The sequence below is a fragment of the Salvelinus fontinalis genome, chromosome 7, assembly GCF_029448725.1.
Source record: "Salvelinus fontinalis isolate EN_2023a chromosome 7, ASM2944872v1, whole genome shotgun sequence".
Taxonomy (NCBI): Eukaryota; Metazoa; Chordata; class Actinopteri; order Salmoniformes; family Salmonidae; genus Salvelinus; species Salvelinus fontinalis.
Genome location: NC_074671.1, coordinates 18,419,244 through 18,446,218, shown reverse-complemented (window position 1 = coordinate 18,446,218; position 26,975 = coordinate 18,419,244). Strand labels below are relative to the sequence as shown.

At 42.7% G+C, this 26,975-nt stretch overlaps 2 protein-coding genes across 8 annotated transcripts in view; both read left to right on the top strand.

The window, feature by feature from the left end:
- The window catches only part of LOC129859151 (LIM zinc-binding domain-containing Nebulette-like), a 45,692-nt gene extending 45,221 nt beyond the window's left edge, over window positions 1-471 (top strand). For both annotated transcript variants that reach the window (XM_055928560.1, XM_055928559.1), the window contains exon 4: window positions 181-471. In XM_055928560.1, coding sequence (XP_055784535.1) covers window positions 181-471 — 291 coding nt within the window. The remainder of the gene's footprint in view (window positions 1-180) is intronic.
- Window positions 472-1,527: 1,056 nt separating this feature from the next.
- LOC129859150 (nebulin-like) overlaps window positions 1,528-26,975 on the top strand; it is a 67,421-nt gene continuing 41,973 nt past the window's right edge. For 4 of the 6 annotated variants that reach the window (XM_055928556.1, XM_055928555.1, XM_055928557.1 and 1 more), the window contains exons 1-24: window positions 7,963-8,451; window positions 8,582-8,656; window positions 10,295-10,363; window positions 10,664-10,765; window positions 11,489-11,599; window positions 11,910-12,020; window positions 12,209-12,319; window positions 12,690-12,800; window positions 13,192-13,299; window positions 13,532-13,642; window positions 14,105-14,215; window positions 14,613-14,720; window positions 14,986-15,096; window positions 15,204-15,314; window positions 15,448-15,558; window positions 17,245-17,355; window positions 17,515-17,625; window positions 20,058-20,168; window positions 20,784-20,891; window positions 21,260-21,370; window positions 21,726-21,830; window positions 22,138-22,248; window positions 23,573-23,683; window positions 23,843-23,953. In XM_055928556.1, the coding sequence (XP_055784531.1) occupies window positions 7,963-8,451; window positions 8,582-8,656; window positions 10,295-10,363; window positions 10,664-10,765; window positions 11,489-11,599; window positions 11,910-12,020; window positions 12,209-12,319; window positions 12,690-12,800; window positions 13,192-13,299; window positions 13,532-13,642; window positions 14,105-14,215; window positions 14,613-14,720; window positions 14,986-15,096; window positions 15,204-15,314; window positions 15,448-15,558; window positions 17,245-17,355; window positions 17,515-17,625; window positions 20,058-20,168; window positions 20,784-20,891; window positions 21,260-21,370; window positions 21,726-21,830; window positions 22,138-22,248; window positions 23,573-23,683; window positions 23,843-23,953 (2,940 nt within the window). Of the gene's footprint in view, window positions 1,618-7,951; window positions 8,452-8,581; window positions 8,657-10,294; window positions 10,364-10,663; window positions 10,766-11,488; window positions 11,600-11,909; window positions 12,021-12,208; window positions 12,320-12,689; window positions 12,801-13,191; window positions 13,300-13,531; window positions 13,643-14,104; window positions 14,216-14,612; window positions 14,721-14,985; window positions 15,097-15,203; window positions 15,315-15,447; window positions 15,559-17,244; window positions 17,356-17,514; window positions 17,626-20,057; window positions 20,169-20,783; window positions 20,892-21,259; window positions 21,371-21,725; window positions 21,831-22,137; window positions 22,249-23,572; window positions 23,684-23,842; window positions 23,954-26,975 lie in introns of those variants that run through there. The other 2 variants (XM_055928554.1, XM_055928552.1) reach the window with 2 other exon arrangements.

Here is a 26,975-nt window from a genome sequence, read left to right as displayed (position 1 = left end):
GACCAGCCTCTTTTTACCCCGGTATATTCAGTTCAAAACAGCAGGCTCTCTTTCCCATCACAACACTTGTCAGACTATTGTGTTGCAGCTTAGAACCACCGTGGGAAGGAAGGATTTTCAAATGGCAAAGTTTTACGACTAAGTCGTTTTTCCAAATCTCATCCCTGTCTCTTGTTTCAGGTGAAATACAAAAAGGACTTTGAGGATAGCAAAGGCAGAGGCTTCAGCATTGTATCTGACACACCAGAGCAACAGAGACTGAGGAAGACACAGGAGCAGATCAGTAATGTATGCTTCTGTGTGGTCACTTCCTCTATATCCCCTGGTCTCCATGGTTACCCCTCCTTCCTCTTCCTGTCCTTGTTCCCTCATCACACCCCTGACCTTAGTGTGGGTGTCCTGTTTGTACTGTTGTGGGGAGTCTGTCAATGTTACGTAATGTGGAGGAATGGAGGAGAGGAAAATGTCTGAACTGTGTATGTGTGTGTGTGTGTGTGTGTGTGTTTGTGTGTGTGTGAGAGAGAAGTGGAGCGTGAAAGCTGGACGAGTGTGTGAATCAGAGGGTGCATTTTGGTCACTGAGTGAAATCACGGGTTTGCACAACACACAAACACACACTCAACATACAGTATGCTCCTCTCTCTCTTTCTTCTCTTATCTGGTCCTATCAACTCCTAATCTCTCTTCTGTATCACAGGCTACATTGAAATAATACATGTACAGAATGTCTACCTTTTCATAATGACACCCACACATGCACACACTACAGTACTGGTGGAAGTGCACGAGGGGCCTTCACACGGCCAGCCTCAGTTTATGTAGATGACATATAACAGTTAAGCGGTGCCAGTGAACATCCCCGTCCCAACCCCTCGACTCAAGAGTATGCTGAGAAATGTGCCGCCAAACGAATTCAACACTCCTATCAGGTGAGAAATCATCCTCGGGTGCATCTCAATAGTCTAATTTGGCTTCCTCTCCTCTCCTCGTTTCCTTTATCTGCTACATAAGACAGTGTGGGTGAATCCACATGGGGGATTCCTACTAGGGAGGTCCTGCTGTCAAGTGTTTTCACATCAGTTCAAAGGAAAGGAGACAAGGAAAGGACACTGCTTTAGACTAATGACGTTGTCTCTTGTCTTGGGTCCCCTTTAAATACAACACACTAGGGGCTCTATTCAGTCCTTGGCGCTGAAGATCCGCTTCATCCGCTTTAACAGTTAAAGGTAATGTGCATATCTCAGGAATTACCTTTACATTTTAATGCAGGTCTTCCGCGACACTAAAGTGATACGGATTGAATCCAGCCCTTACTCTTCTAGATACTGTATGTTATGTGTCTAACTAATTCGCTCCTCCCTTGTACTATATTGATGAAATAAGGTCACTGATCAGTTAGGAACTCCCCTCACCTGGTTGTCTAGGTCTTAATTGGACACACTGAAAGGAGAACCCAAAAACCAGCAGACACTCAGCCCTCCATGGAATGAGTTTGTCACCCCTGTTGTATTTGCTCTCACCATATCTGATTTTAGTGCCCGCAGGTCCTCCAGGGGGAGGATAGGGTTACGGGCGCCATCGTCCCAGATGTGGCACATTGACCCACTGCTGATCCAGGTAAGCGAGCCCCACTCACTGCCCAGGGCCAACTCGCCTAACCGTGTGATTGCATTATTCCTGCTGTGTAAACCCACCCTGTGTAAACCCACCCATATTACCGTGGATACATCTACCTCCTTCATTAACTAACACATCAGAGCACATGTGGAGGACACTCTGAAACCAACGCTTGGTTCTGTTACCAGGAGAACACTGAAACCTATAGGAAATTCTTTGTTCTGTTGTTTTTTACTCTAAAAAGTGCTATCAGAGACGAGCATATCAATACTGCTAGTCTAATCCAAATACCAGCCTAATAAATCTTTATTATACACCATCCATTAAATGCATGTGTGTGCCATCTAGCACTATTGGCAGGTTTTCAGGGCCTAAAAGCAGCGTGCCAGAGCATGAGACATCTATTCTTCTGCTAATGCTACATTACCCTCAGGTTTAGCTGCTAATGCTAGTTAGCGGCGAATGCTACATTACGCTCAGGTTTAGCTGCTAATGCTAGTTGGTGGCTAATGCTACATTACCCTCAGGTTTAGCTGCTAAATCTAGTTAGCAGCTATTGCGACAATATCCTCAGGTTTAGCTGCTAAAGCTACATTAGCCTCAGAACAACATGTACACGGTTGACTTGTATATGAATGCTATAGTACTGAGACAGGGTTGAATGTCTTCTGTTTCTGCATCATGGCTAGTATGACGCTAAGAATTCAGAGCGGTGGCCCCCCAAAATACACATCCACTCCCCCACTTCTACCGCACTGGCCCAGAATCCTCTGGTGTGGTTTTCAACCACATATGGGTTGTTGCGGGCTCTTTTTAGCTGCACCACGCCTACCAGTCTTACCCAGTTATCAAATCCCAAATAACATGGAAAAACATGCATGGGGTTATTTATACAAACAGTCTTCCCATATGCATCAGCAACTTCATCATACATACAGTTGAAGTCGGAAGTTTACATACTTAGGTTGGAGTCATTAAATCTCGTTTTTTAAACCACTCAACCACCAAATTTCTTGTTAACAAACTATAGTTTTGGCAAGGCGGTGAGGACATCTACTTTGTGCATGACACAAGTAATTTTTCCAACTATTGTTTACAGACAGATTATTTCACTTATAATTCACTGTATCACAATTCCAGTGGGTCAGAAGTTTACATACACTAAGTTGACTGTGCCTTTAAACAGCTTGGAAAATTCCAGAAAATTATATCATGGCTTTAGAAGCTTCTGATAGGCTAATTGACATCATTTGAGTCAATTGGAGGTGTACCTGTGGATGTATTTCAAGGCCTACCTTCAAACTCAGTGTCTCTTTGTTTGACATCATGGTTAAATCAAAAGAAATCAGCCAAGACCTCTGAAAAAACTGTAGCCCTCCACAAGTCTGGTTCATCCTTGGGAGCAATTTCCAAGCACCTGAAGGTACCACGTTCATCTGTACAAACAATAGTACACACGTATAATCACCATGGGACCATGCAGCCGTCATACCGCTCAGGAAGGAGGCGTGTTCTGTCTCCTAGAGATGAATGTACTTTGGTGCGAAAAATGCAAATCAATCCCAGAACAACAGCAAAGGACCTTGTGAAGATGCTGGAGGAAACGGGTACAAAAGTATCTATATCCACAGTAAAACGAGTCCTATATTGACATAATCTGAAAGGCCACTCAGCAAGGAAGAAGCCACTGCTCCAAAACCGCCAATAAAAATCCACACTACGGTTTGCAACTGCACATGGGGACAAAGATCGTACTTTTTGGAGAAATGTCCTCTGGTCTGATGAAACAAAAATAGAACTGTTTGGCCATAATGACCATTGTTATGTTTGGAGGAAAAAGGGGAGGCTTGCAAGCCGAAGAACACCATCTCAACGGTTAAGCAGGGGGTGGCAGCATCATGTTGTCAGGGTGCGTTGCTGCAGGAGGGACTGGTGCACTTCACAAAATAGATGGCATCATGAGGGAGGGAAATTATGTGGATATATTGAAGCAACTTCTCAAGACATCAGTCAGGAAGTTAAAGCTTGGTCGCAAATGGGTCTTCTAAATGGACAATGACCCCAAGCATACTTCCAAAGTTGTGGCAAAATGGCTTAAGGGACAACAAAGTCAAGGTATTGGACTGGCCATTACAAAGCCCTGACCTCAATCCCATAGAACATTTGTGGGCAGAACTGAAAAAGCGTGTGCGAGCAAGGAGGCCTACAAACCTGACTCAGTTACACCAGCTCTGTCAGGAGGAATGGGCCAAAATTCACCCAACTTTTTGAGGGAAGCTTGTGGAAGGCTACCCGAAACGTTTGACTCAAGTTAAACAATTTAAAGGCAATGCTACCAAATAGTAATTGAGTGTATGTAAGCTTCTGACCCACTGGGAATGTGATGAAAGAAATATAAGCTGAAAAAATCATTCTCTCTGCTATTATTCTGACATTTCACATTCTTAAAATAAAGTGGTGATCCTAACTGACCTAAGACAGACATAATCATTTTTACTCTGATTAAATGTCAGGAATTGTGAAAAACGGAGTGTAAATATATTTGGCTAAAATGTATGTAAACTTCCGACTTCAACTGTACACGGACATGCAGTAGCTGTTTTGAATTATCCCTAATTTGAACATAACTGGATAGAAATCCCTTTTGTGTTGCGTTGATTATGGGACTCCTTTTCCTTTTAATCTAACCAGAAAATACATTTTTATTTGGGATTGGTTGTTTATGTTAATGCTGTCCATAGGAGGGGTGCTAGTCCCACTCTAAAGGCTGTCCCATCCATGTTTCCCCCCTCTGTGATCTCCATGGCCAATCTAAAGCATTTCTTAGCCCTTACTCTCCTGATACCCCCAGCAACTGTGTTGCACTGTGGCATTTAGAACTTGTGCCCCTTCTAAAAGAGTAGGATTACCTGTTATATTTTTTATTTAAATAGGCAAGTCAGTTAAGAACAAATTCTTATTTACAATGACGGCCTAGGAACAGTGGGTTAACAACAGATTTTTACCTTGTCAGCTCGGGGATTCGATCTAGCAACCTTCCGGTTACTAGTCCAACGCTCTAACCACTAGGCTACCTGCCGCCCCACCTGTGCGAATACAGGATGAGTAAGTTATAAATAAATACATTTTAGCTTTTGTCAAGATCATGTTAAGAAACAAACATAAGGTGACTTACTGTAAATCAAGGGTTTTAGTTCTCATACTGCATCCCAAATTTACTGCTAACGGACCGAGGCAGTGGATTTGCAATCAGTACTTTATAAATAGTGCTGATGTGATGTATCAAAAGCACAGGCTTTTGTGGCTCTGATGTAAAATGTGACTAAATGGAAAGTGTTCACACGAGGTGAAGTACAGCGTGACCACATGATTGGCCCTCATGTATGTTTGTTTTGGATTTTTCTGCAAGCGATGTTGACAGAGCTTCAAAGGAGACAATGATGGGTCGAAACTTTCACATTTTATCTCTCGATTTTGGCTGTTTGGTCCCCCTTTGAAATGGTTGAGTGAACTTAGCGGCCAGATGGCTGCCCTATTAAGCCAGCATCTGACACCCTACTAAAAAAACGAATACAAATAATTTTGGTTCATGCCACCCTGTTCATGCTACTGTATGAACGGGCCTGTTCATGCTACTGTATGGACGGGCGCACTATTCTTTCAGCCCAAACCTCACTCCACAATGTAAAGTCCAAACCTGAGGTTTTGTTTTCTTCCAAATACTTTGAGCATTTTAATTGAGCCTGCCTGGAGTGCCAGATGGTAGGGATTTGCACATTTGGGACCATTCCATTGATTCCAGCTCAATCTGGCGAAGCTGAAGTGTTTAAAAGAAAACAAATACAGATTGAACCCAGTTCTCGTGCAACATCATTGTCTTCATAAATTACCATCTAAAGAGCAGTGCATATTGTGAACCACATTACTGAAACCTCATTACCTCCAACATATAATCTGCCATAGTGACCTGCAGTGCTATTTAGGCGAGAAGCCTAATGAATGACTTTCACAGTCAATGTGGTGCTCATCTATCTCGGGAATGTCGTGTGTCACAGGAGAACCCAACCAGAGACCTATAAGGCTTCTCCTCTCCAAACCTAAAGGACTGCTAAGATGTTATTTGCTCCATAGTACTACAATTCAATGAACTCTAATTGATTGACTAATTGATGGTTGAATTGCTACAGTCCACAACCTTGGCTTCCCTGGGCCATATGAATAACTCTGTCAGCGATGGAGAAAGGTTTAGGTCACTGACAGTACTCTCAACTGTAAATTAATATTCATGAGCTGGCAATATCATCCCAGTTTACCTTTGCTGGTAGTCGTGGCAGAATTGTAAAAGTCTGTTTCTATTAGATTAGACAGTGGCCAGGGATGACACATGGCTGTCAGTGATTGTTTTTCCACTGTAATAGCCTCGACTGTGTTGAGTACCCCAAAACATGCACATTTCTTGCTGTTTCCTAGAATCTAGTTTGTAGTGATTGCAGAGTAGAAGTTGTGCATAGGTGCGTGGACATGAGGTAATGAGGGTGTTGACTGATTTGAGTCAGAAAAACTTAACCCTTCACAGTATCCTATAAATTCACAGTATCTTCCTGGGGTTTATTATGGATCCCCATTAGTTCCTGCCAAGCAGCTACTCTTCCTAAGGTCCAAACACATTAAGGCACTTACATTACATATAAAACAGTACATCATATAACATTATTACACCATGACATGTTTAAAATACAAAATGTATAATACCACCACACAACAATTTTACTAATAGCCATTGCATGCTCTACAAACAATGTTGAATTGTTTTGTCCTTTGTGTCTTCAAAATCCCTAACAATTTTTTCCCTAACACACTTACTAAGAAGTAAACACATTGGTGTCAGTTCCTCTCAGGTATACCAGAGAATGAAAATATATGTATAGCATATATGTATAGCAAGCCTGAAATTCACATATTCATCTACACAGCGAAACAATTATTATACAACTCGGGGGTGTCAAACATACGGCCTGCGGGTGGTTTGAGCTAAAATGTGAGGGCTCTATTGTGTTGAGGCTGAATAAAGGTGAGGGCTCTGCTACCACAGCTCTGCTCAGTGCCTTTGAGATAAGAGCCCAGGCACATGACCACATGCTGGAAGAATAGGGCCTTCTTTAACTGACTGCCCATGGACGACCTCTCTGCTAATAGGGAGTGCAGACATGTTGCTAGAGCTATTAACTGGCACACTGCGGTTCCACAGGATCTAGTTTTGAAACACAGGCATTCTTCAGATTAGAATGTCAATGTGTTATATTTATTTGCCATCTCTTTGACTTTTCTGTGTAATTTCAATGGATAGAAGCCAGGGCATTGAGAGCAATGCGAAACAACTTGATTTCTTTGTCTTTTAGAGAACTGTAATTTACTGTATGCTGACGACTTTGCACCTACAAGTGAATTTCCTCATATTCCATCTTGGCAGGATTCATAATAACAACAAGTGCTGCTTGTTGCAACATGAGTCACTGGGCCAAATTGAATTTCCTCACTATAGAGTCACTGGTATAAAGATTTGGTTCCAAATGGGTCTGTCATCCAGTTAAAGCTAGCTTTCTTTGTGCCATACAAACCCAATGCTACCCTATTCCACTACATATAATAAGAGGAGAAAACCTCCCACAGTATTGGTGCCTAAAGCCCTATATTTAGGGGTCAATTATGGTAATAGTCAGATCTAAATTAGGGATATTGAATGTTAACGTTAATTAATTGTGTTCTGCATCCAATCAGCTTGTTTGGAGACTGAGTGGGAGGATGGCAGTGTAAAGCGCTCTGGTAATATTATTCTCATGCCAACTCCTCCATATCTGCTTTATTGGCCTCAACTTTTCACTCCCCTCCACTGGTCTCTTCATTCTGTCATGGTTACCCTTAAGGTCAGGCCAGTGAAGGTTTTTTGTAAGGTTGAAGGTTAAGGAGGGTGTTGCCTTTTTGGACTTGCACTTGTTATCTCAAATAACTAAAATACTTTGGTTATTAGAGGACACGTCTGGATTGGGACATTCCATCCAGTGTGCAACACCTTTCCTGAACCTCCTCACCCTCCCACCCTTAGGACTGGCCCTCTGATTCACATGTATGGCATCACCATTGATAACGCCCTAAGTGGGGTCTAAATCGGGAAAGCGGGGATGATAAGGAGTACCCAACATAGAGTCGAGAGGGAGAGTTGAGCCAGAAAACGAAATCCTTCCAGAACAGCGTTTTGACTCTTAGGCTTGGCGACATTTACATTACCTGCCTCAAAACCATCTATTGTGTGTGTTTTACTGTTTTCTTTACCCAGAAGTCACCTAGATGGAAGAAACGTCAGAGGAAACGGGCAGCTTGATGGAAGAAACGTTGGAAAAAGCTCTCACCTCGATGGAAGGAACATTGGTGGAAACGGTCACCTTGATGGAAGAAACGGGCACATTGATGGATGGAACGTCGGAGGAAACGGTCACCTTGATGGATGAAACGTCGGAGGAAACGGTCACCTTGATGGAAGAAACGGGCACCTTGATGGATGGAGCGTCAGAAGAAACGGTCACCTTGATGGATGGAACGTCGGAGGAAACGGTCACCTTGATGGAAGGAACGTCGGAGGAAACGGTCACCTTGATGGAAGGAACGTCAGAGGAAATGGTCACCTTGATGGAAGGAATGTCAGAGGAAACCGTGTCGGGAGAAGCAGTGGTGGGCAAGCGTGCTACAGGACGAGTCACCTGGATAGAAGAACCATCGGAGGAAACGGTGCTGGGAGAAGCAGCGGTGGACGAGCATGGCACAGAAGGGGCAGTCGAGGTGAGAAAGCCAGTTGGCATTGCCCCGGCCTGTGTGTCTTTCTGATGACCTTGGCACAGACTGGCACGCTTTTCTAAAGCTGCGGGGGGATTTATACCTACTGTAGCTATGTGCTTTGTTCTCCTGTCAGGCCTCGACTGCTAAGCCCGTCTTGCGCAGACCCAGTGTGCATGTCGCCAGGAGATGCAGTGTTCTAGCAAGTGACGTAAGTAGGATTCATCCTCTGTGTTCTCTAATACAGCCTGTTGTAATTGTGCAAAGTTGTGGCAGGATTCACTGCAGTGTCCAGTAATGGGTTATAGCCACCTGTAAAGGATTTGGAGGAAAGCCCTTGAGGGATTTAGTCATGCCTAGACCACAGCCCCACAGATGAAGAGGCTTGTTGGCCAATCTGGGGATAATTAATCTGGAATGAAATGAGAGGGTGGACCCTTTTTTGTGCTCAACACCCCTAGGAGATAGAGATTACTATGGATGCTAAGCTCAAAGAGAGGTGAGTCTGGCGTCTGAAGGTGTCCTAAAATAGTACTTCTATAACTAGATAGGAAAGGCACATGGGAACCAAACAAGCCTAGAAATGTATAGATTAGATCAGAACTCCCTCCCTCTGCTCCAACTCAGAAGATAACTTTACTTTTGAATAACCATGGGGATATGATCCCTCAAATGAAATTAGTTCTTTATGGCTTTCAAAGGGAAGGAAGTACAGTTTGTGTTGCCTGCCCATTAGATAAGAAGCCATATCTAGTAAAGAAGAACGTAGCAACCATTTTGGATTTCAGCTGCTTATCATTCAGAAGCCCCCGCCTCCTAATTTTTCCTCTGGTCATATGGAGAAAAAAAGTGAGGGCGGGATGACTGGTTAGAGAGGTTTGCGATTGGCCATTTGAATGTTTCCTTGTTGTCCGTCAACATAATAAACCAATTATTTTGCACCATAAATCTGCATAATTACTTATTAACCATCTGTGATGTAGAATAATTCCGACATGTCTGAAAGTGCTCTCTAATTATGACACCCACCACTTAGTGGAGATAAAACTTTTAGCAACTGCTGGCCATACAATTTCACACGAGCGGAGAAGCACTCTGGCTATTTGAATACTTTTGGCAGGAAAAAAATGATTGTTGAAACATGATTACAGGACATAAATAATTAACATTCTGACACTACAGTATATTACTTCCGTGTAGTTTTATTATATTTTGTGTTCTCTTTTCCTCTCTCTTCAGTGTCTGAGTCCTCTAGTTGAATAAATGGAAAGATCATCTCTATTCCCCCCTGTTCTGGAGATGTAGTAGCTTTTTTTGCCTGACTTTTTGCTGGTAAAATGTAGAAGGTCAAATATATGCCCCCATTGTAATGCCATGCCAGTGGTTGGTACAGTGTCCAAATGGAAAAGCATTGATCAGCAGTATCAGCCAGAGGAACATTTGTCTAGCTGAGCTTTTGTCTGCTTCATGTTGTAGCTACAATAGACACTGTAACACAACCGGTACAGTCAGACAACGTGCCAAGCAGACCCATACACTTAAGTTACTGTATTCATTAGTAATGAGCTCTTAGTGCACGGTCACCCATATAAAGTGCCTTATTAGTTTATTAGCTTCCAACTGGCTCATTCATCCACTCTCCCCCCCTTGTAACTATTCCCCAGGTCGTTGCTGTAAATGAGAATGTGTTATCAGTCAATTTACCTGGTAAAATAAATGTGTCATTACCTAATTACTGTAGCTTGCAATAAGCTTATTTTCAACAATTATGAGGCCCAACATATCAGCTGTCATCCTACAGGTTTTAACCCTCTGCAGACTGTAACTATGTGCTTTGTTCTCCTGTCAGGCCTCGGCTGCTAAGCCCGTCTTACCCGAACCCGGTTTTGCCAGGAGATGCAGTGTTCTGGCAAGTGACGTAAGTAGGATTCATCCTGTCTGTTTTTTGATACAGCCTGTTCTTTTTGTGGGAGGATGTGGCAGGATTGACTCCGTGTCCAGTAATGGGGTGTAGCCACCTGTAAAGGTTTTGTAGGAAAAGCAGCCTGTGTAGATAACGATATGCTGAAAACGGTATGCTTTGTATCGACCTGTATTTTACGGTTTGTCATGACCATGTTATTAAAGTAATAAAGTTGTCCTTCAAATAATGTGGGTGGTGGTGGGCCTAAGAAAGACAAAAGAACAAAACATAACACTGCTACCTGCTACCCTGTAGGTGAAGTACAAGGAGGGTTATGAGAAATCCAAGGCCCAGAACCTCTTCATCCCCGATGTAGAGTTTCAGCATTCCAAGAACATCAACGCTTTCATCTCTGAGGTGAGTTGTGTGTTGTTGACATCATTCTCTGTCTCTCTCTCTCTCTCGCTCTCCCCCTCCCCCTATCGCTCTCCCTCTCCCCTGTCCTTGGCACCTTGGCAAACCGCAGAGACACAACACATTCCTCAGCACTGAGCTTTGTCATTCCAGTCACAGTGTCTGTCAGCCCTGTGATAGAAAGGTATTGTTTTGGAGCTCTGCTTGTGGATAGACTGTCCTGTCGATTGTCAACAGGCCCTAGTTGCACTTTTATAGTGTATTCCGCTCCTGTCAACACACACATTCATAACACACATACACGCACCCACACACATACATTATGCACATAAGCAGACAAACAAGACGAACAGTTGACTGAATAAAACTCACATCAATATTCAACACTGATGCTTCACCTGAAGCTCTCACAAGCTTAATAGATGCATATAATGTGACCTTTCACTGTGAAAAAGGCTTGGCTGGTCTTTTAAACATGGAGAGTCGATAGAAGCAAAGTAATTTTTTTACGCTTGGCCCAACATCCTAAAAGCGTAAAAACAGTAGTGCATCCTTTCCTCTGGTTATTTCCTTATCATTTTAAGTAGTTTTTCTCACAAGCACTTTGTCATTTTAGGCTATGTTCATAAACTATGACACAGGTATGTTTTGTGTTTGTGCATTTGTCTTAGCATTGATGCTAGTAGGGATTATTTGTGTTGTCTTTCCATCTCTGTTATGTTTTAGACCAAGTACAAGGAGGAAGGAAAGTTGGAAACAGCCATGTGTCTCTACTCAGTGCTTCCAGAAACAATGGCGACCCAACACGCCAGAGAGGCCTCCGAGCTACAGAGTGAGGTAGTGACATCACACCAAACCTCCTTGTTATTTCAACCTCTCTGACTTAGCTACACAGAAGCGTTATAGAGTGTAATTGCTTGGCTGCATATGTCCAGCCTGATCATCTTGAGCTTGAAGTCACCCTTCACAGTATTTCTGAAACGGATTGTTCTTGTAAAAGATCATGTGTGCGCGAAGACTTACCTGGCTTAAGGTTGAATACGTTCAGTCGATAAATATGTTAAATGCCACTGAAACACTTTGGCATCAGATAAATAACAAGGATTACAGTTGATATTAATACAATACTAACTTGGTCTTTTTCCAGATCAAATACAAAGGGAATGTGAAGACGGAGATATCCACTTCCCTCTACTCACTGCTCCCGGAGACCCTTGAGACTCAGTTTGCGAAGGAGCATTCGGACATGCTGAGTGAGGTGAGAGCTTTTCCCACTTCTAACACCATTTGGTAAAATTGAGAATGAACGACATTCAAATCGGATATCATCCACTTGAGTGGCTGACGCATCAACCATAGTGCCTAGAAAATGAATTCACTTAGCACTGGTCTTGCAATATGCCTAGGAATGGCAGCGTTTTTGGAATGTGCTTGTTTCTTTTCCAGGGCAAGTACAGAGAGGAGGGGAAAAGGGAGATCTCCAGCAGCCTGTACTCCCTGCTTCCAGACACCACTGAGATGCAGCTCTCTAAAACAGTGAAAGAGTTCCAGAGTGAGGTAATACCACCCTCCTCCTCCTCTTCTTCCTCCGCTTCCTCTTCTCATCATGAGGAGGAAAGATTTAACGACCGTACGGTAGCTTTAGTGTTACGCTCATGGGGTCACTATATTAACATTCTCCCTTTATTGATTGGCCAACCCGAGTTGGCCAGTGGCGAAGACTTCCGGGTACCTAGTCCTCCACGGTCTGATGAACAATGAACTGAGTCTACTTCCCAGTCAGACTGTTAGCTACCGCTCAAATCCCATGACCCCAGGCATGATCAATATACCACTGTCAGTATTAAACACAGCCTAGAGTGGTGAGACCAGAATACAATGGGTCGAGCAGTAAAAACCAACTGACGCTATTTCTCTTGTGTTGCAGAACAAGTACAGGGAGGCAGGGAAGAGAAGGCTGTCTACTTCCATATATTCCCTGCTACCAGAGACCATGGAGATTCAACACGCCAAAGAGGCTTCTCTGCTACAGAGTGAGGTATTCTAACTTCAGTCCACTTCACTTCATTGGCCTTATTCAGGAATGTGTCTTAAGTGTGAAGACAATCATAATTTATAATCAACATTTACAAACAACATGGACATTGATGACGACACAAGGTCACACCAACAGCCATAAAATGTGAGGTGAGGGGAGGCGTGTTACGGTGTAGGATCATTCCTAGTGTGTCCACACCTTTGAAAATAATGGAATTAAAGGCTCTAGCCCTATAAAAAGTGTGTTTAGTGTGATACTCGCCTAAACCCAAGACAGTCACTGCCCTCTACTCAGTACATTTGAAAGAAAATGTGCCAACTGTTGAAGTGTTGAGCCTGAATTCAATTAGAACGTTGTCATTAGTTGCGGTTCTCTGTGTCTTCCTTTTCAGATGAAATACAAAGAGTTAAGCAAAGGTACTCTGTCCTCCCTCTACTCTCTACTCCCAGAGACCACAGAGATCCAGTTTGCTAGAGAAATGACAGAGATGCAGAGCGAGGTGTGTATTCATTTGTAAAGTCAGGGAAGCATTTACTGCAACTATAGTCTCAGAGCTATTTCAGGGTTAGAACACTCCAAAATAAAAGTTTGTGAGATGTTTTGTGTACCTCAGAAGTGGTCTAAAGTTAAGCTCAGCCTCAGTCAATATTACATGTTGTGCAGATTGAAGCTTGCTTATTGTCTATGCCTGGGTTTAATTAATTGAGTATTTTTGCATTGTCATCCTTCAGAACAAATACAAAGAAAGTGGCAAAAGAAATTCCTCCAGTTGCATTTACTCTCAACTAGCAGAGACCCCTGAGACCCATTTTGCTAAAGCTGTGTCAGAACTCCAGAGTGAGGTATGGACATCAATAACACAAAAATCAAAGCCAAATGTTAGGTAACACTTTACTTGAACGTTATTACTTACATAAGGACGTCATAACCCACACATATCACATTCATAAGCAATGACATAAGCCTTTCATAATTGTATATGTCAAAAACAGCATAATAAAAAAAAATCAACTTGCGGTTGTTGGCATTTGACGTCAGCGTTTATGAAATACTTATATACTTGTGGTATGTGTGTTACGAATGTGTTATGAAAGCCTTATGTAGGCCCATTTCAATTGTCCGATTACTTTCATTGTATATTTGGTCCTTTTAAAGGGAAGTCTTTTTTAGCTTGTCCTGGGATGTCTGTTATTGTTTTCGTGTCAGATAAAGTACAAGAAGGAAGTCAAGAAGGGAGTTTCTAGTTTTCTCTAGTTTTCATTTGAGGTAACCAATGTTTTCATGTAATGTTTCCTTTATTCCAGCTAAAGTACAGGGAAGTACTGAAAAAGGACACCTCCCCCAGTTTTTATTCTACGCTGCCCGAAACAATTGAGACTAATTTTGCGAAACGACAATCAGCAATGCGAAGTGAGGTAAAGAATATGTCTGTGTGTATATATGCTGTTAGAATACACAGGGAGTACAATGTGCATTCTCACAGAATGACTACATAAAAAAGGGAAGGTTCTTTTCTTTTTTTTTTATTGCCCTGAGTAGAATCTCAGATAAATCATGAATAATTTAATTCAATCTATCACGTATTTTAATTTGTGAATCAAGAGTTGGAAATGTTTCATGTCGCCACTTCATTATCCAATTTATCAAAAACAAAACAGAAGGAGTATATTTCTTGATGAGTCACAAGGATATGCAGCACTTTGTGGCATCGAGTGATGTAAAAAGGGCTTAATAAATAAATGTTATTGATTTATCCTCCAATCTTTTTAAGTTCAATCATGTTGACTCAAATTATTTTCCACCATTTTGTAGAAAAAGTATAAAGAGGACAGGAAGGAGAACTCCTTTAGCCTCTACTCTCTTCTCCCAGAGACACCAGAGACCCAGTTTGCAAAAGAGGTCTCCGACTTACAGAGCGAGGTAATTTCACAGCACAGAAGGCCTATGACTCATAGATATGAGTCACTGAATGATTAGAAGAATTTGGGGTAATGCTTATACATAATTATGCTTATTCATTGTACATGTTTACAAATAATTAAATACTTATTTATAGTTTATAAATATGTAAATGCTAAGTCATTAAAGTTATTAGAAACTATTACAGAAATGTATCATGAACTTCAGAGAAGGTTTAAGAAGATTCAGGATCAGGAAACACATGTCTCTGTGTCTCCTCCTTCAGCTCAAGTATACAGAGGGGGGGAAGCAGAAGATCTCGACAAGCCTTTATTCTCTGCTTCCCGAGACCACAGAGACCCAGTTGGCCAAGCAGATGTCTGAAATGCAGAGCGAGGTGAACATTAATTCCAAACAAAATCTAACTTTCATTAAAGTTCAGTAAACACTTGTCTACACAAGGGCCCTGCAATGTGAATTGATAGTTTTCTTGTGTTGTTGTAGACCAAGTACAAGGAAGTGGGCAAGAGGGAGGTGGTCACTTCTTTGTACTCTCTACTCCCTGAGACCAAGGACATCCAGCACGCCAAGGAAGCGTCCCAGTTACGGAATGAGGTACTATATAGCATTTAGATTTAATTTTCACCATATTTATTTGACCTATCCAATACTTTCATATCTACACAAGTGCCTGGATTATGATCATTAAACGAGTGTTAATACTTACTCATCTCTCTCTGTTTCTCAGATCAAATACAAAGAGAGTGGAAAGAAGGACAACTCAACCTCTCTCTACTCTCTACTACCAGAGACCACAGAGATACAGTTTGCCAGAGAAATGACAGAGATGCAGAGTGAGGTGGCTGGACATTTAGTTCATAACTTTTGTTTTGTGCGCTTTTCTGTATAATGATTGAGAATTAACCAAAAAAGTAGAATCATTATACACTGCTCAAAAAAATAAAGGGAACACTTAAACAACACAATGTAACTCCAAGTCAATCACACTTCTGTGAAATCAAACTGTCCACTTAGGAAGCAACACTGATTAACAATAAATTTCACATGCTGTTGTGCAAATGGAATAGACAAAAGGTGGAAATTATAGGCAATTAGCAAGACACCCCCCAAAACAGGAGTGATTCTGCAGGTGGTGACCACAGACCACTTCTCAGTTCCTATGCTTCCTGGCTGATGTTTTGGTCACTTTTGAATGCTGGCGGTGCTCTCACTCTAGTGGTAGCATGAGACGGAGTCTACTACCCACACAAGTGGCTCAGGTAGTGCAGTTCATCCAGGATGGCACATCAATGCGAACTGTGGCAAAAAAGTTTGCTGTGTCTGTCAGCGTAGTGTCCAGAGCATGCAGGCGCTAACAGGAGACAGGCCAGTACATCAGGAGACGTGGAGGAGGCCGTAGGAGGGCAACAACCCAGCAGCAGGACCGCTACCTCCGCCTTTGTGCAAGGAGGTGCACTGCCAGAGCCCTGCAAAATGACCTCCAGCAGGCCACAAATGTGCATGTGTCAGCATTTGGTCTCACAAGGGGTCTGAGGATCTCATCTCGGTACCTAATGGCAGTCAGGCTACCTCTGGCGAGCACATGGAGGGCTGTGCGGCCCCACAAAGAAATGCCACCCCACACCATGACTGACGCATCGCCAAACCGGTCATGCTGGAGGATGTTGCAGGCAGCAGAACGTTCTCCACGGCGTCTCCAGACTCTGTCACGTCTGTCACATGTGCTCATGTGCTCAGTGTGAACCTGCTTTCATCTGTGAAGAGCACAGGGCGCCAGTGGCGAATTTGCCAATGTTGGTGTTCTCTGGCAAATGCCAAACGTCCTGCACGGTGTTGGGCTGTAAGCACAACCCCCACCTGTGGACGTCGAGCCCTCATACCACCCTCATGGAGTCTGTTTCTGACCGTTTGAGCAGACACATGCACATTTGTGGCCTGCTGGAGGTCATTTTACATGGCGCTGGCAGTGCACCTCCTTGCACTAAGGCGGAGGTAGCGGTCCTGCTGCTGGGTTGTTGCCCTCCTACGGCCTCCTCCACGTCTCCTGATGTACTGGCCTGTCTGCTGGTAGCGCCTGCATGCTCTGGACACTACGCTGACAGACACAGCAAACTTTTTTGCCACAGTTCGCATTGATGTGCCATCCTGGATGAACTGCACTACCTGAGCCACTTGTGTGGGTTGTAGACTCCGTCTCGTGCTACCACTAGAGTGAGAGCACCGCCAGCATTCAAAAGTGACCAAAACATCAGCCAGGAAGCATAGGAACTGAAAAGTGGTCTGTGGTCACCACCTGCAGAATCACTCCTGTTTTGGGGGGTGTCTTGCTAATTGCCTATAATTTCCACCTTTTGTCTATTCCATTTGCACAACAGCATGTGAAATTTATTGTCAATCAGTGTTGCTTCCTAAGTGGACAGTTTGATTTCACAGAAGTGTAATTGACTTGGAGTTACATTGTGTTGTTTAAGTGTTCCCTTTATTTTTTTGAGCAGTGTATATCACAAAACTTCCTTTTTTCCAGAATAAATACAAAGAAGAAGGAAAAAGGCGTATCTCCACAAGTGTTTACTCTCAGCTTCCAGAAACCACCGAGACACAGTTTGCGAAAGCTGTATCTGAACTTCAGAGTGAGGTTAGCAACTATTATCCCTTACAGTTGAGGGATCATTTTCTTATATCTTTGTTCCATTTGGAATGATGGCAATGCCCATCAAAACTATACAGATCCTTGAGTAAATTCATTGGAAATAAATACATGAATACAATGCTGAATCTTTTTTCCTCAATTTAGATGAAGTACAAAAAAGCAGGGAGGAAGGGATTTTCTAGTTCTCTCTACTCCACCTTACCAGAAACAATGGAGACCCAGCATGCCAAAGAGGCTTCCCAGCTACAGAGTGAGGTAGAGTATAAACAGTAATGGGGAGTACTGAACTACATGTTGTAAGAGGTGCGTAACTGGCTGCAGGGAAGTCAGGCGCAGGAGAGCAGACATGGGTAACAACCGGAGCAGTTTATTAGGCAAAACAAACTGCACCCAGAAACAACAAAATACGGGTTGAAATAACCTGTCACAAACCAGTCAGCAATGCACAAACACTTTACAACAAACAATTCCACTCACAGACATGGGGGGAACCGAGGGTTATATACACATCACGTAATGAGGGAATGTAAACCAGGTGTGTGGGAAAACAAGACAAAACAAATGGAAAATGAAAGGGATGTGACAGACGTGACAGAGTGCGGCCCCACAAAGAAATGCCACCCCACACCATGACTGACGCATCGCCAAACCGGTCATGCTGGAGGATGTTGCAGGCAGCAGAACGCCCGTCTGGTGTTCAACCTTCCCAAGTTCTCTCACGTCACCCCGCTCCTCCGCTCTCTCCACTGGCTTCCAGTTGAAGCTCGCATCCGCTACAAGACCATGGTGCTTGCCTACGGAGCTGTGAGGGGAACGGCACCTCAGTACCTTCAGGCTCTGATCAGGCCCTACACCCAAACAAGGGCACTGCGTTCATCCACCTCTGGCCTGCTCGCCTCCCTACCACTGAGGAAGTACAGTTCCCGCTCAGCCCAGTCAAAACTGTTCGCTGCTCTGGCACCCCAATGGTGGAACAAACTCCCTCACGACGCCAGGACAGCGGAGTCAATCACCACCTTCCGGAGACACCTGAAACCCCACCTCTTCAAGGAATACCTAGGATAAAGCAATCCTTCTGCCCCCCCCCCCCCCCTTAAAAGATCTAGATGCACTATTGTAAAGTGGCTGTTCCACTGGATGTCATAAGGTGAATGCACCAATTTGTAAGTCGCTCTGGATAAGAGCGTCTGCTAAATGACTTAAATGTAAATAATGTAATGAAAGGTGGATCGGCGATGGCTAGAAGACCGGTGAGGTCGACCGCCGAACGCCGCCCGAACAAGGAGAGGAACCGACCGAACGCCGCCCGAACAAGGAGAGGAACCGACTTCGGCGGAAGTCGTGACACATGTACACTACCGGTTGAAAGTTTTAGAACACCTACTCATCCAAGAGTTTGGACTCCAGACTAATGGACAAATGTCCACCGGTTTAATGACCATTACTCTTGTTTCTTGGCCCAAGCAAGTCGCTTGTTCTTATTGGTGTCCTTTAGAAGTGGTTTCTTTGCAGCAATTGCACCATGAAGGCCTGATTCACACAGTCTCCTCTGAACAGTTGATGTTGAGATGTGTCTGTTACTTGAACTCTGTGAAGCATTTATTTTGGCTGCAATTTCTGAAGCTGGTAACTCTAATGAACTTATCCTCTGCAGCAGAGGTAACTCTGTTTCTTCCTTTCCTGTGGCGGTCCTGATTAGAGCCAGTTTCATCATAGCACTTGATGGTCTTTGTGATTGCACTTGAAGAAATTTAATGTCTTAAAGTAATGATGGACTGTTGTTTCTCTTTGCTTATTAGAGCTGTTCTTGCCATAATATGGACTTGGTCTTTTACCAAATAGGGTTATCTTCTGTTTATCAACCCTACCTTGTCACAACACAACTGATTGGCTCAAACGCATTGAGGAAAGAAATTCCACAAATTAACTTTTAACAAGACACACCTGTTAATTGAAATGCATTCCAGGTGACTACCTCATGAAGCTGGTTGAGAAAATGGCAAGAGTGTGCAAAGCTGTCATCAAAGCAAAGGGTGGCTACTTTGAAGAATCTCAAATATAACATATTTGTTTTATTTGTTTAACACTTTTTTGGTTACTACATGATTCCATATGTGTTATTTCATAGATTTGATGTCTTCACTATTATTCTACAATGTAGAAAATAGTAAAAATAATGAAAACCTTGGAATGAGTAGGTGTGTCCAAACATTTCACTGGTACTGTACTTGCAAGCTTGGTAAATTATATTTTCAGAGTTTCTTTCTCAACACTGGTATAAAGCTATACTGTACTCACACATACTTGCAATCTCACACATATGCTATCTATTACTCAGTATTTTTGACTATTTAGCTTGCACATAAAAATGGTACATAAAAAACATATCTATAAATATAGAGTACATATGTTTTTTTATTGTCACATACACTGGATAGATGCAGTGAAATGTGTTGTTTTACAGTTTCAGCCATAGTAGTACGGCACCCCTGGAGCAAATTAGGGTTAAGTGCTTTGCTCAAGGGCACATAGACAGATCTTTTACTTTGTCGACTTGGGAATTCGAACCAGCGACCTTTCGGTTACTGGCCCAACGCTCTATCCGCTATTGCCTTATTATTGGCTATATGAGTACAATTCAATTAGAATTAAAACAATGTTTTCATGTGATGTTTCCTTTATTCCAGCTAAAGTACAAGGAAGGCCTGAAAAAGGACACCTCCCCCAGTTTTTATTCTACGCTACCCGAAACAATTGAGACAAATTTTGCGAAACGACAATCAGCAATGCGGAGCCAGGTAAAGAATACATATGCGTGTATATGCTGTTAGAATATACAATATGCAGTATGGGCTCCCGAGTTGCGCTGCGGTCTATGGTACTGCATGTCAGTGCTAGATGCGTCACTACAGACACCCTGGTTCGAATCCAAGCTGTATCACAACAGGGCGTGATTGGGAGTCCCATAGGGTGGCGCACAATTGGCTCAGCGTCGTCTGGGTTTGGCCGGTGTATGCCGTCATTGTAAATAAGAATTTGTTATTAACTGAGTTGCCTGGTTAAATAACAAATAAAATAATAAGATGCATGTACAATGTGCATTCTCGCAGAATGACTACGAGTAAAATAGTTATTTGATTGTTTATTTAAATTTGCTCTGAGTACGATCTCAGAGAAGTTTGATTTCAGGTTATCAAATATTTTAGTTTGTTGGTCAGTGATTAGAAATCTTTCTTGTCGCTTCATATCCAATTTATCCAAACAACTACATATATAAGTGAACCTTTGGGGAGGCTTTTGTGTGGGAAGCAAACACATATAAGTTATTCTCACTGGTGTTTGGCAATGATTTTGTAGGCTTGGTCTCAACTATCTCTGGTTCTTAAGCTGTCTTTCCATTTCTACTATACCAGATCAAGTATAAAGAAGATACTGAGGAGAACTCTATCAACCTCTACTCTCTGCTCCCCGAGACAACAGAGACACAGTTTGCAAAGCAGATGTCTGAAATGCAGAGCGAGGTAAATATCTGTTTAAAATCACCAAACATCAACATGGGCTAAATACAGTACTAACTTCAGTTATTTTACCGTGAAAATCTCCGGTTGATATCAATTCATTGATTTGTGCAAAATATGATTCTCAAAATGTGATATTTTCTTTTGTCAATAACTGAAGCCAGATAATGAGGAATTCCCTTTCAGAGAGAAACACAGAAAAACTTTTATCCGTCTGACAAAAAACGCCTTTTAGTCAGAGAATACCTGTACGTTTTTATTATGTCTACAAAAGTAGCAGTGTCTTTTCAGTGGTGTAAAGTACTTAAGTACAAGTATGACAATTGGGTACTTTTTCCACCTCTGTGGCTTTTTTTGCTGTTGTTCTCCAGACAAAATACAAAGAAGCAGGGAAGAAAGAGGCCTCCACTTCTCTCTACTCCACCTTACCAGAGACTTTGGAGACCCAGCACGCCAAAGAGGCTTCCCAGCTACAGAGTGAGGTAAGAACATGGGCTGCCCATCTGATGTCTGTACATTAAATTTTTTGTCATAACTAATTCAGAGGAAACCCTTCCTGTTACTGACAAACATCCATTAAATCAGTTTCAAACATCAGTGTACCTGTCCATCTAATGGAATAAAGCCTGAGCGTTCTAAGATGAGGCAAATCTCTACCTGTGTTATTTGAGTGCTCCAATGCCTTTACCATAAATAACTACACTATTGGACGTTCCTTCAGGGTAAGCCATAGTTTTTTATTCCTGTCTCTGTTGTTGAGCAGCAGCTCTTCTACTTTACTTTGTTTGCTGAAGCACGGAGGCCCACCTCAACTCACATCCATTACTTTTTTTCCAGCTCAAATACAAAGGTGAGAAAGTCTTCTCTGGTTCGGCTTACTCTCAACTCCCTGAGACGATGGAGACAGACAGAGCTCGAGAGCTCACAGAGATGCAGAGCAAGGTGAGCACGAATGCCCCTGGCATTAACATAATGTTGTTATAGTCATTCTGTTTGCAACTTCCATTGGCACTCCACATTTATTCAGACATAAGCCAGGTTCAGAAACAATTCCCTTGGGCACTTGATGTAGCTCTAAAATAAATAGATAAGTATAAGCAATAAGGTAGCAGCTCTACCTTTCCGTCTTTCTAGGTGTATTTTATACCATATTTCTTATACCTATCCAATACTTTCATATCTACACAAGTGCATAGCTTGAGATCATTAAACGAGTGTTAATACTTACTCATCTCTCTCTGTTTCTCAGATCAAATACAAAGAGAGTGGAAAGAAGGACAACTCAACCTCCCTCTACTCTCTACTACCAGAGACCACAGAGATACAGTTTGCCAGAGAAATGACAGAGATGCAGAGCGAGGTGGCTGGACATTTAGTTAATAACTTCTGTTTTGGGCGCTTTTCTGTATAATGATGGCGAATCACCCAAATAATAGAAAGATTATACACTATATAATCAAAAGTATGTGGACACCCCTTCAAGTTAGTGGATTTGGCTTTTTCAGCCACACCCGTTGCTGACAGGTGTATAAAATCGAGCTCACACCCATGCAATCTCCATAGACAAACATTGCCAGTAGAATGGCCTTACTGAAGAGCTCAGTGACTTTCAACGTGGCACCGTGATAGGATGCCACTTTTCCAACAATTCAGTTTGTCTAATTTCAGCCCTGCTAGAGCTGCCCCGGTAAGCTGTAAGTGCTGTTATTGTGAAGTGGAAACGTCTAGGAGCAACAACGGCTGGTAGGCCACATAAGCTCACAGAACTGGACCGTCGAATGCTGAAGTGCGTAGCGTGTAAAAATCGTCTGTCCGCGGTTGCAACACTTACTACTAAGTTCCACACTGCCTCTGGAAGCAACATCAGCACAATAACTGTTTGTCGGGAGCTTCATGAAATGGGTTTCCAAGGCCAAGCACACAGCCTAAGATTACCATGCGCAATGCCAAGTATCGGCTGGAATGGTGTAAAGCTCCCTGCCATTGGACTCTGGAGCAGTGGAAACGCGTTCTCTAGAGTGAAGAATCACGCTTCATCATCTGGCAGCCCGACAGACAAATCTGGGTTTGGCGGATGTCAGGAGAACGCTACCTGCCCCAATGCATAGTGCCAACTGTAAAGTTTGGTGGATGAGGAATAATGGTCTGGGGCTATTTTTCATGGTTCATGCTAGGCCCCTTAGTGCCAGTGAATCTTAACACTACAGCATACAATTACATTTTAGACGATTCTGTGCTTCCAACTTTGTGGCAAAAGTTTGGGGAAGGCCCTTTCCTGTTTCAGCATGATAATGCCCCTTTGTACAAAGCGAGGTCCTTACAGAAATGGTTCGTCGAGATCGGTGTGGAAGAACTTGATTGGTTTCACAGAACCCCAACCTCAACCCCATCGAACACCTTTGGGATGAATTGTAACGCCGACTGCGAGCCAGGCCTAATCGCCCAACATCAGTCCCTAAACTCACTAATGCTCTTGTGGCTGAATGAAAGCAAGTCCCTGCAGCAATGTTCCAACATCTAGTGGAAAGCCCTCCCAGGAGAGTGGAGGCTGTTATAGTAGCAAAGGGGGAACCAACTCCATATTAATGCCAACGATTTTGGAATGAGATGTTCGATTAGCAGGTGTCCAAATACTTTTGGTCATGTATTATATCTCATAATAGGCTACTTTTCCTTTTTTACAGAATAAATACAAAGAAGAAGGAAAAAGACATATCTCCACAAGTGTTTACTCTCAGCTTCCAGAAACCACCGAGACACAGTTTGCGAAAGCTGTATCTGAACTTCAGAGTGAGGTTAGCAACTATTATCCCTTACAGTTAATGGACAATTTTCGTACATATTTGTTCCATTTGGAATTATGGCAATGCCCATCAAAATTGTATAGATCCTTGAGCAAAGTTATTGGAAATAAACACTGAATAAAATGCTGAATCTGTTTTTCCTCAATTTAGATAAAGTACAAAGAAGCAGGGAGGAAGGGAGTTTCTTGTTCTCTCTACTCCACCTTACCAGAAACAATGGAGACCCAGCATGCCAAAGAGGCTTCCCAGCTACAGAGTGAGGTAGAGTATAAACAGTAATGGGGAGTACTGAACTACATGTAGTTCAACTAGTAATTTAAATGCATTTTGCTGTAGCTTGGTGGCAGTTGAACTAAATTAAAATGTGTTTATTTGTCAGGGGCCATGTACAATATGCCATTGCACCAGATTTAGATAGATAGCAAGTTTCCATCTGTAGTCCCTGGGCAGAAAACAATCAACATCACTATATCATTACAATGCTACAATACAAAACACTATTCAAATATCTCTATATATAAAACATTGAAAAATACAATAGACAATATAATGATATTACATCAGAGTTTAAATGAGCCTTTGTCAGTATCTGACATCTTAAGAGTCTGAATGTTTTTATGTTCACATGACTGGTTTGCCTTTAGCCACTATTTCAGATTTGCCTTGAAGCTAACAAAGGTACTGCACTCTCTCACACTGGTTGGCAGGGTGTTCCATAATCCAGACACCTCTGACTGAAAAAGCTATCTGGACAAATTTGGTGGACCTAAACTGAGTTGAGCAGTCCCCTCTGGTTGAATCTCTTGGCAGTGTTTTCAGTTGTTAACTAGATGGTAACATTACAAATAAAGTTGTGGGGCTTGCTTTAGCTTTTTACAAGTATTTTTGTGATAATGGAAGAAGTTGTGGTTGTGGTCAGTAGTTGTGTGGTTTTGATCAGTAGTTGTGTGGTCAATATTTGTGTGGTTGTGGTCAGTAGTTTTGTGGTTGTGGTCATTAGATGTGGTCAGCAGTTGTGTGGTTGTAGTCAGAAGTTGTGTGGTTGTGGTCAGTAATTTTGGTCAGTAGTTGTGGTGAGTAGATTTGGTCATTAGTTGTGGTCAGTAATTGTGTTGTTGTGGTCAGTAATTGTGTTGTTGTGGTGAGTAGTTTTGGTCATTAGTTGTGGTCAGTAATTGTGTTGTTGTGGTCATTAGTTGTATGGTTGTGGTCAGTAGTTGTGGTCGGTAATTGTGTGGTTCAGTAGTTGTGTGGTCAGTAGTTGTGTAGTTTTGGTCAGTACTTTAGTTCAGTAGCTGTCGTCAGTAGTTATGTGGTTCAGTAGTTGTATGGTTGTGGTCAGCAGTTGTAGTCAGTAGTTGTGGTTCTGTGGTTTTGGTCAGTAGTTGTGTGGTTTTGGTCAGTAGTTTTGGTCAGTACTTTAGTTCAGTAGTTGTGTGGTTCAGTAGTTGTGTGATTGTGGACAGTAGTTGTGGTCAGTAATGGTCAGGAGTTGTGTTCAGTAGTTATGACCTGTAGCTGTGTTGTTCTGGTCAATATATGTGGTCAGTAGTTGTGTGGTTGTGGTAAGTAGTTGTGTGGTTGTGGTCGATGTCTAAACTACAGTTGTTGCGTATGAACTGAAAGTGCAATGAGAAGTGATTGGGTGAAATATGAAGGGACTGAACGGTGGCGGTGGTTGTGCGAGGCAGTTGTTGCTAGGCAACAGTTGCCTTGGCTGGCCTGCTCCCTCCATGGCTTAAGCCAGTGTGAAAAACATGCTAGCATACAGTACAATTGTGCTTTAATACTTAATATATACTGTATATTTATTGCACACAGCTCCAATCTAGTTGTGTTGGTCATTACTGAGACGTGTTTAAGAAAGAGTGTTTTGAACACTGATGTTACCCTTTCTGGTTATAACCTTTTTCGGCAAGACAGATCTTTCGAAGGTGGTGGAGTGGCAATCTTTACCAAGGAACACCTTCAGGGCTCGGTTGTCGCCAAGTCTCTCCCCAAACAATTTGATTTGCTGGTTTTAAGCATTCAACTTTCAAATAGCTCTTTGATGACGTTGCTGGGTGTTATCGTCCACCATCAGCACCGGTCTGTACCCTAAAGGCCCTAAGCTCTCTCCTGGCCCCTTATACTAAGTCTGAATTTGTCCTGCTAGGTGACCTAAACTGGGACATGCTTAAACCAGCTGACCAAGTCCTAAGCAATGGGACTCCCTAAATCTTTCTCAGAGTATCACCAATCCCACAAGGTATGACTCTAAACACCCAGAAACGGGTACTCTCCTTGATGTTATCCTCACAAATAATCCTGATAGGTATCAGTCTGGTGTGACCTTAGTGATCACTGTTTTACAGCCTGTGTTCATAATGCCTGCAGGGTGAAACGACCTGTCCTGATTTGTCATAGACACTTGCTAAAAAACTTTCATGAGTAAGCCTTCCTTCATGACCTAGCCTCTGTAAATTGGCATTGAATCAGCTTGATCCCCTCTGACGAAGTCGCTTGGAACTTATTTTTTTATATTTTCAGTTGTATTGTTAACAAACAAGCCCCCATAAAGAAAATGAGAATTTAAAAACAGGTTCAGCCCCTGGTTCGGCCGTGATCTGGCAGAGTTACTCCACTTCAAGAATTCCATTTGGCGAAATGCTCGGCACACGCATATTCAGGCTGACTGGCTCTCGTTCAGGCAAATGAGAAATAAGTGCACTCAGGCTATCCAGAAAGCCAAAGTTAGTTACTTTGAGGAGCAGTTCTCTCTCTGTGCATCTAACCCCAAGACGTTCTGGAAAACGGTTAAAGACCTGGAGAATAAACCCTCCTCCTCACAGCTGCCCATGTTCCTTAATGTTGATGATGTGGTTGTTAATGACAAGAAGCACATGGCTGAGCTCTTTAATCACCACTTCATTAAGTCAGGATTCCTATTTGACTCAACCATGCCTCTTTGCCCGTCCAACATTTTCTCATTTCCCACCCTTTCTAATGCGACTAGCCCCGATGCTCCTCAATCTTTTTACCCTGCCATGCTACAAAGTTTCTCCCTGCAGGCGGTCACTGAGTCCGAGGTGCTAAAGGAGCTCCTTAAACTGGACCCCAAAAAAACATCTGGGTCAGATGTTTTAGACCCTTTCTTCTTTAAGGTTGCTGCCCGTATCATCGCCAAGCCTATTTTTGACCTGTTTAACCTCTCTCTCCTCTCTGGGGAGGTTCCCATTGCTTGGAAGGCAGCCACGGTGCATCCTTTATTTAAAGGGGGATATCAAGCTGATCCTAACTGTTA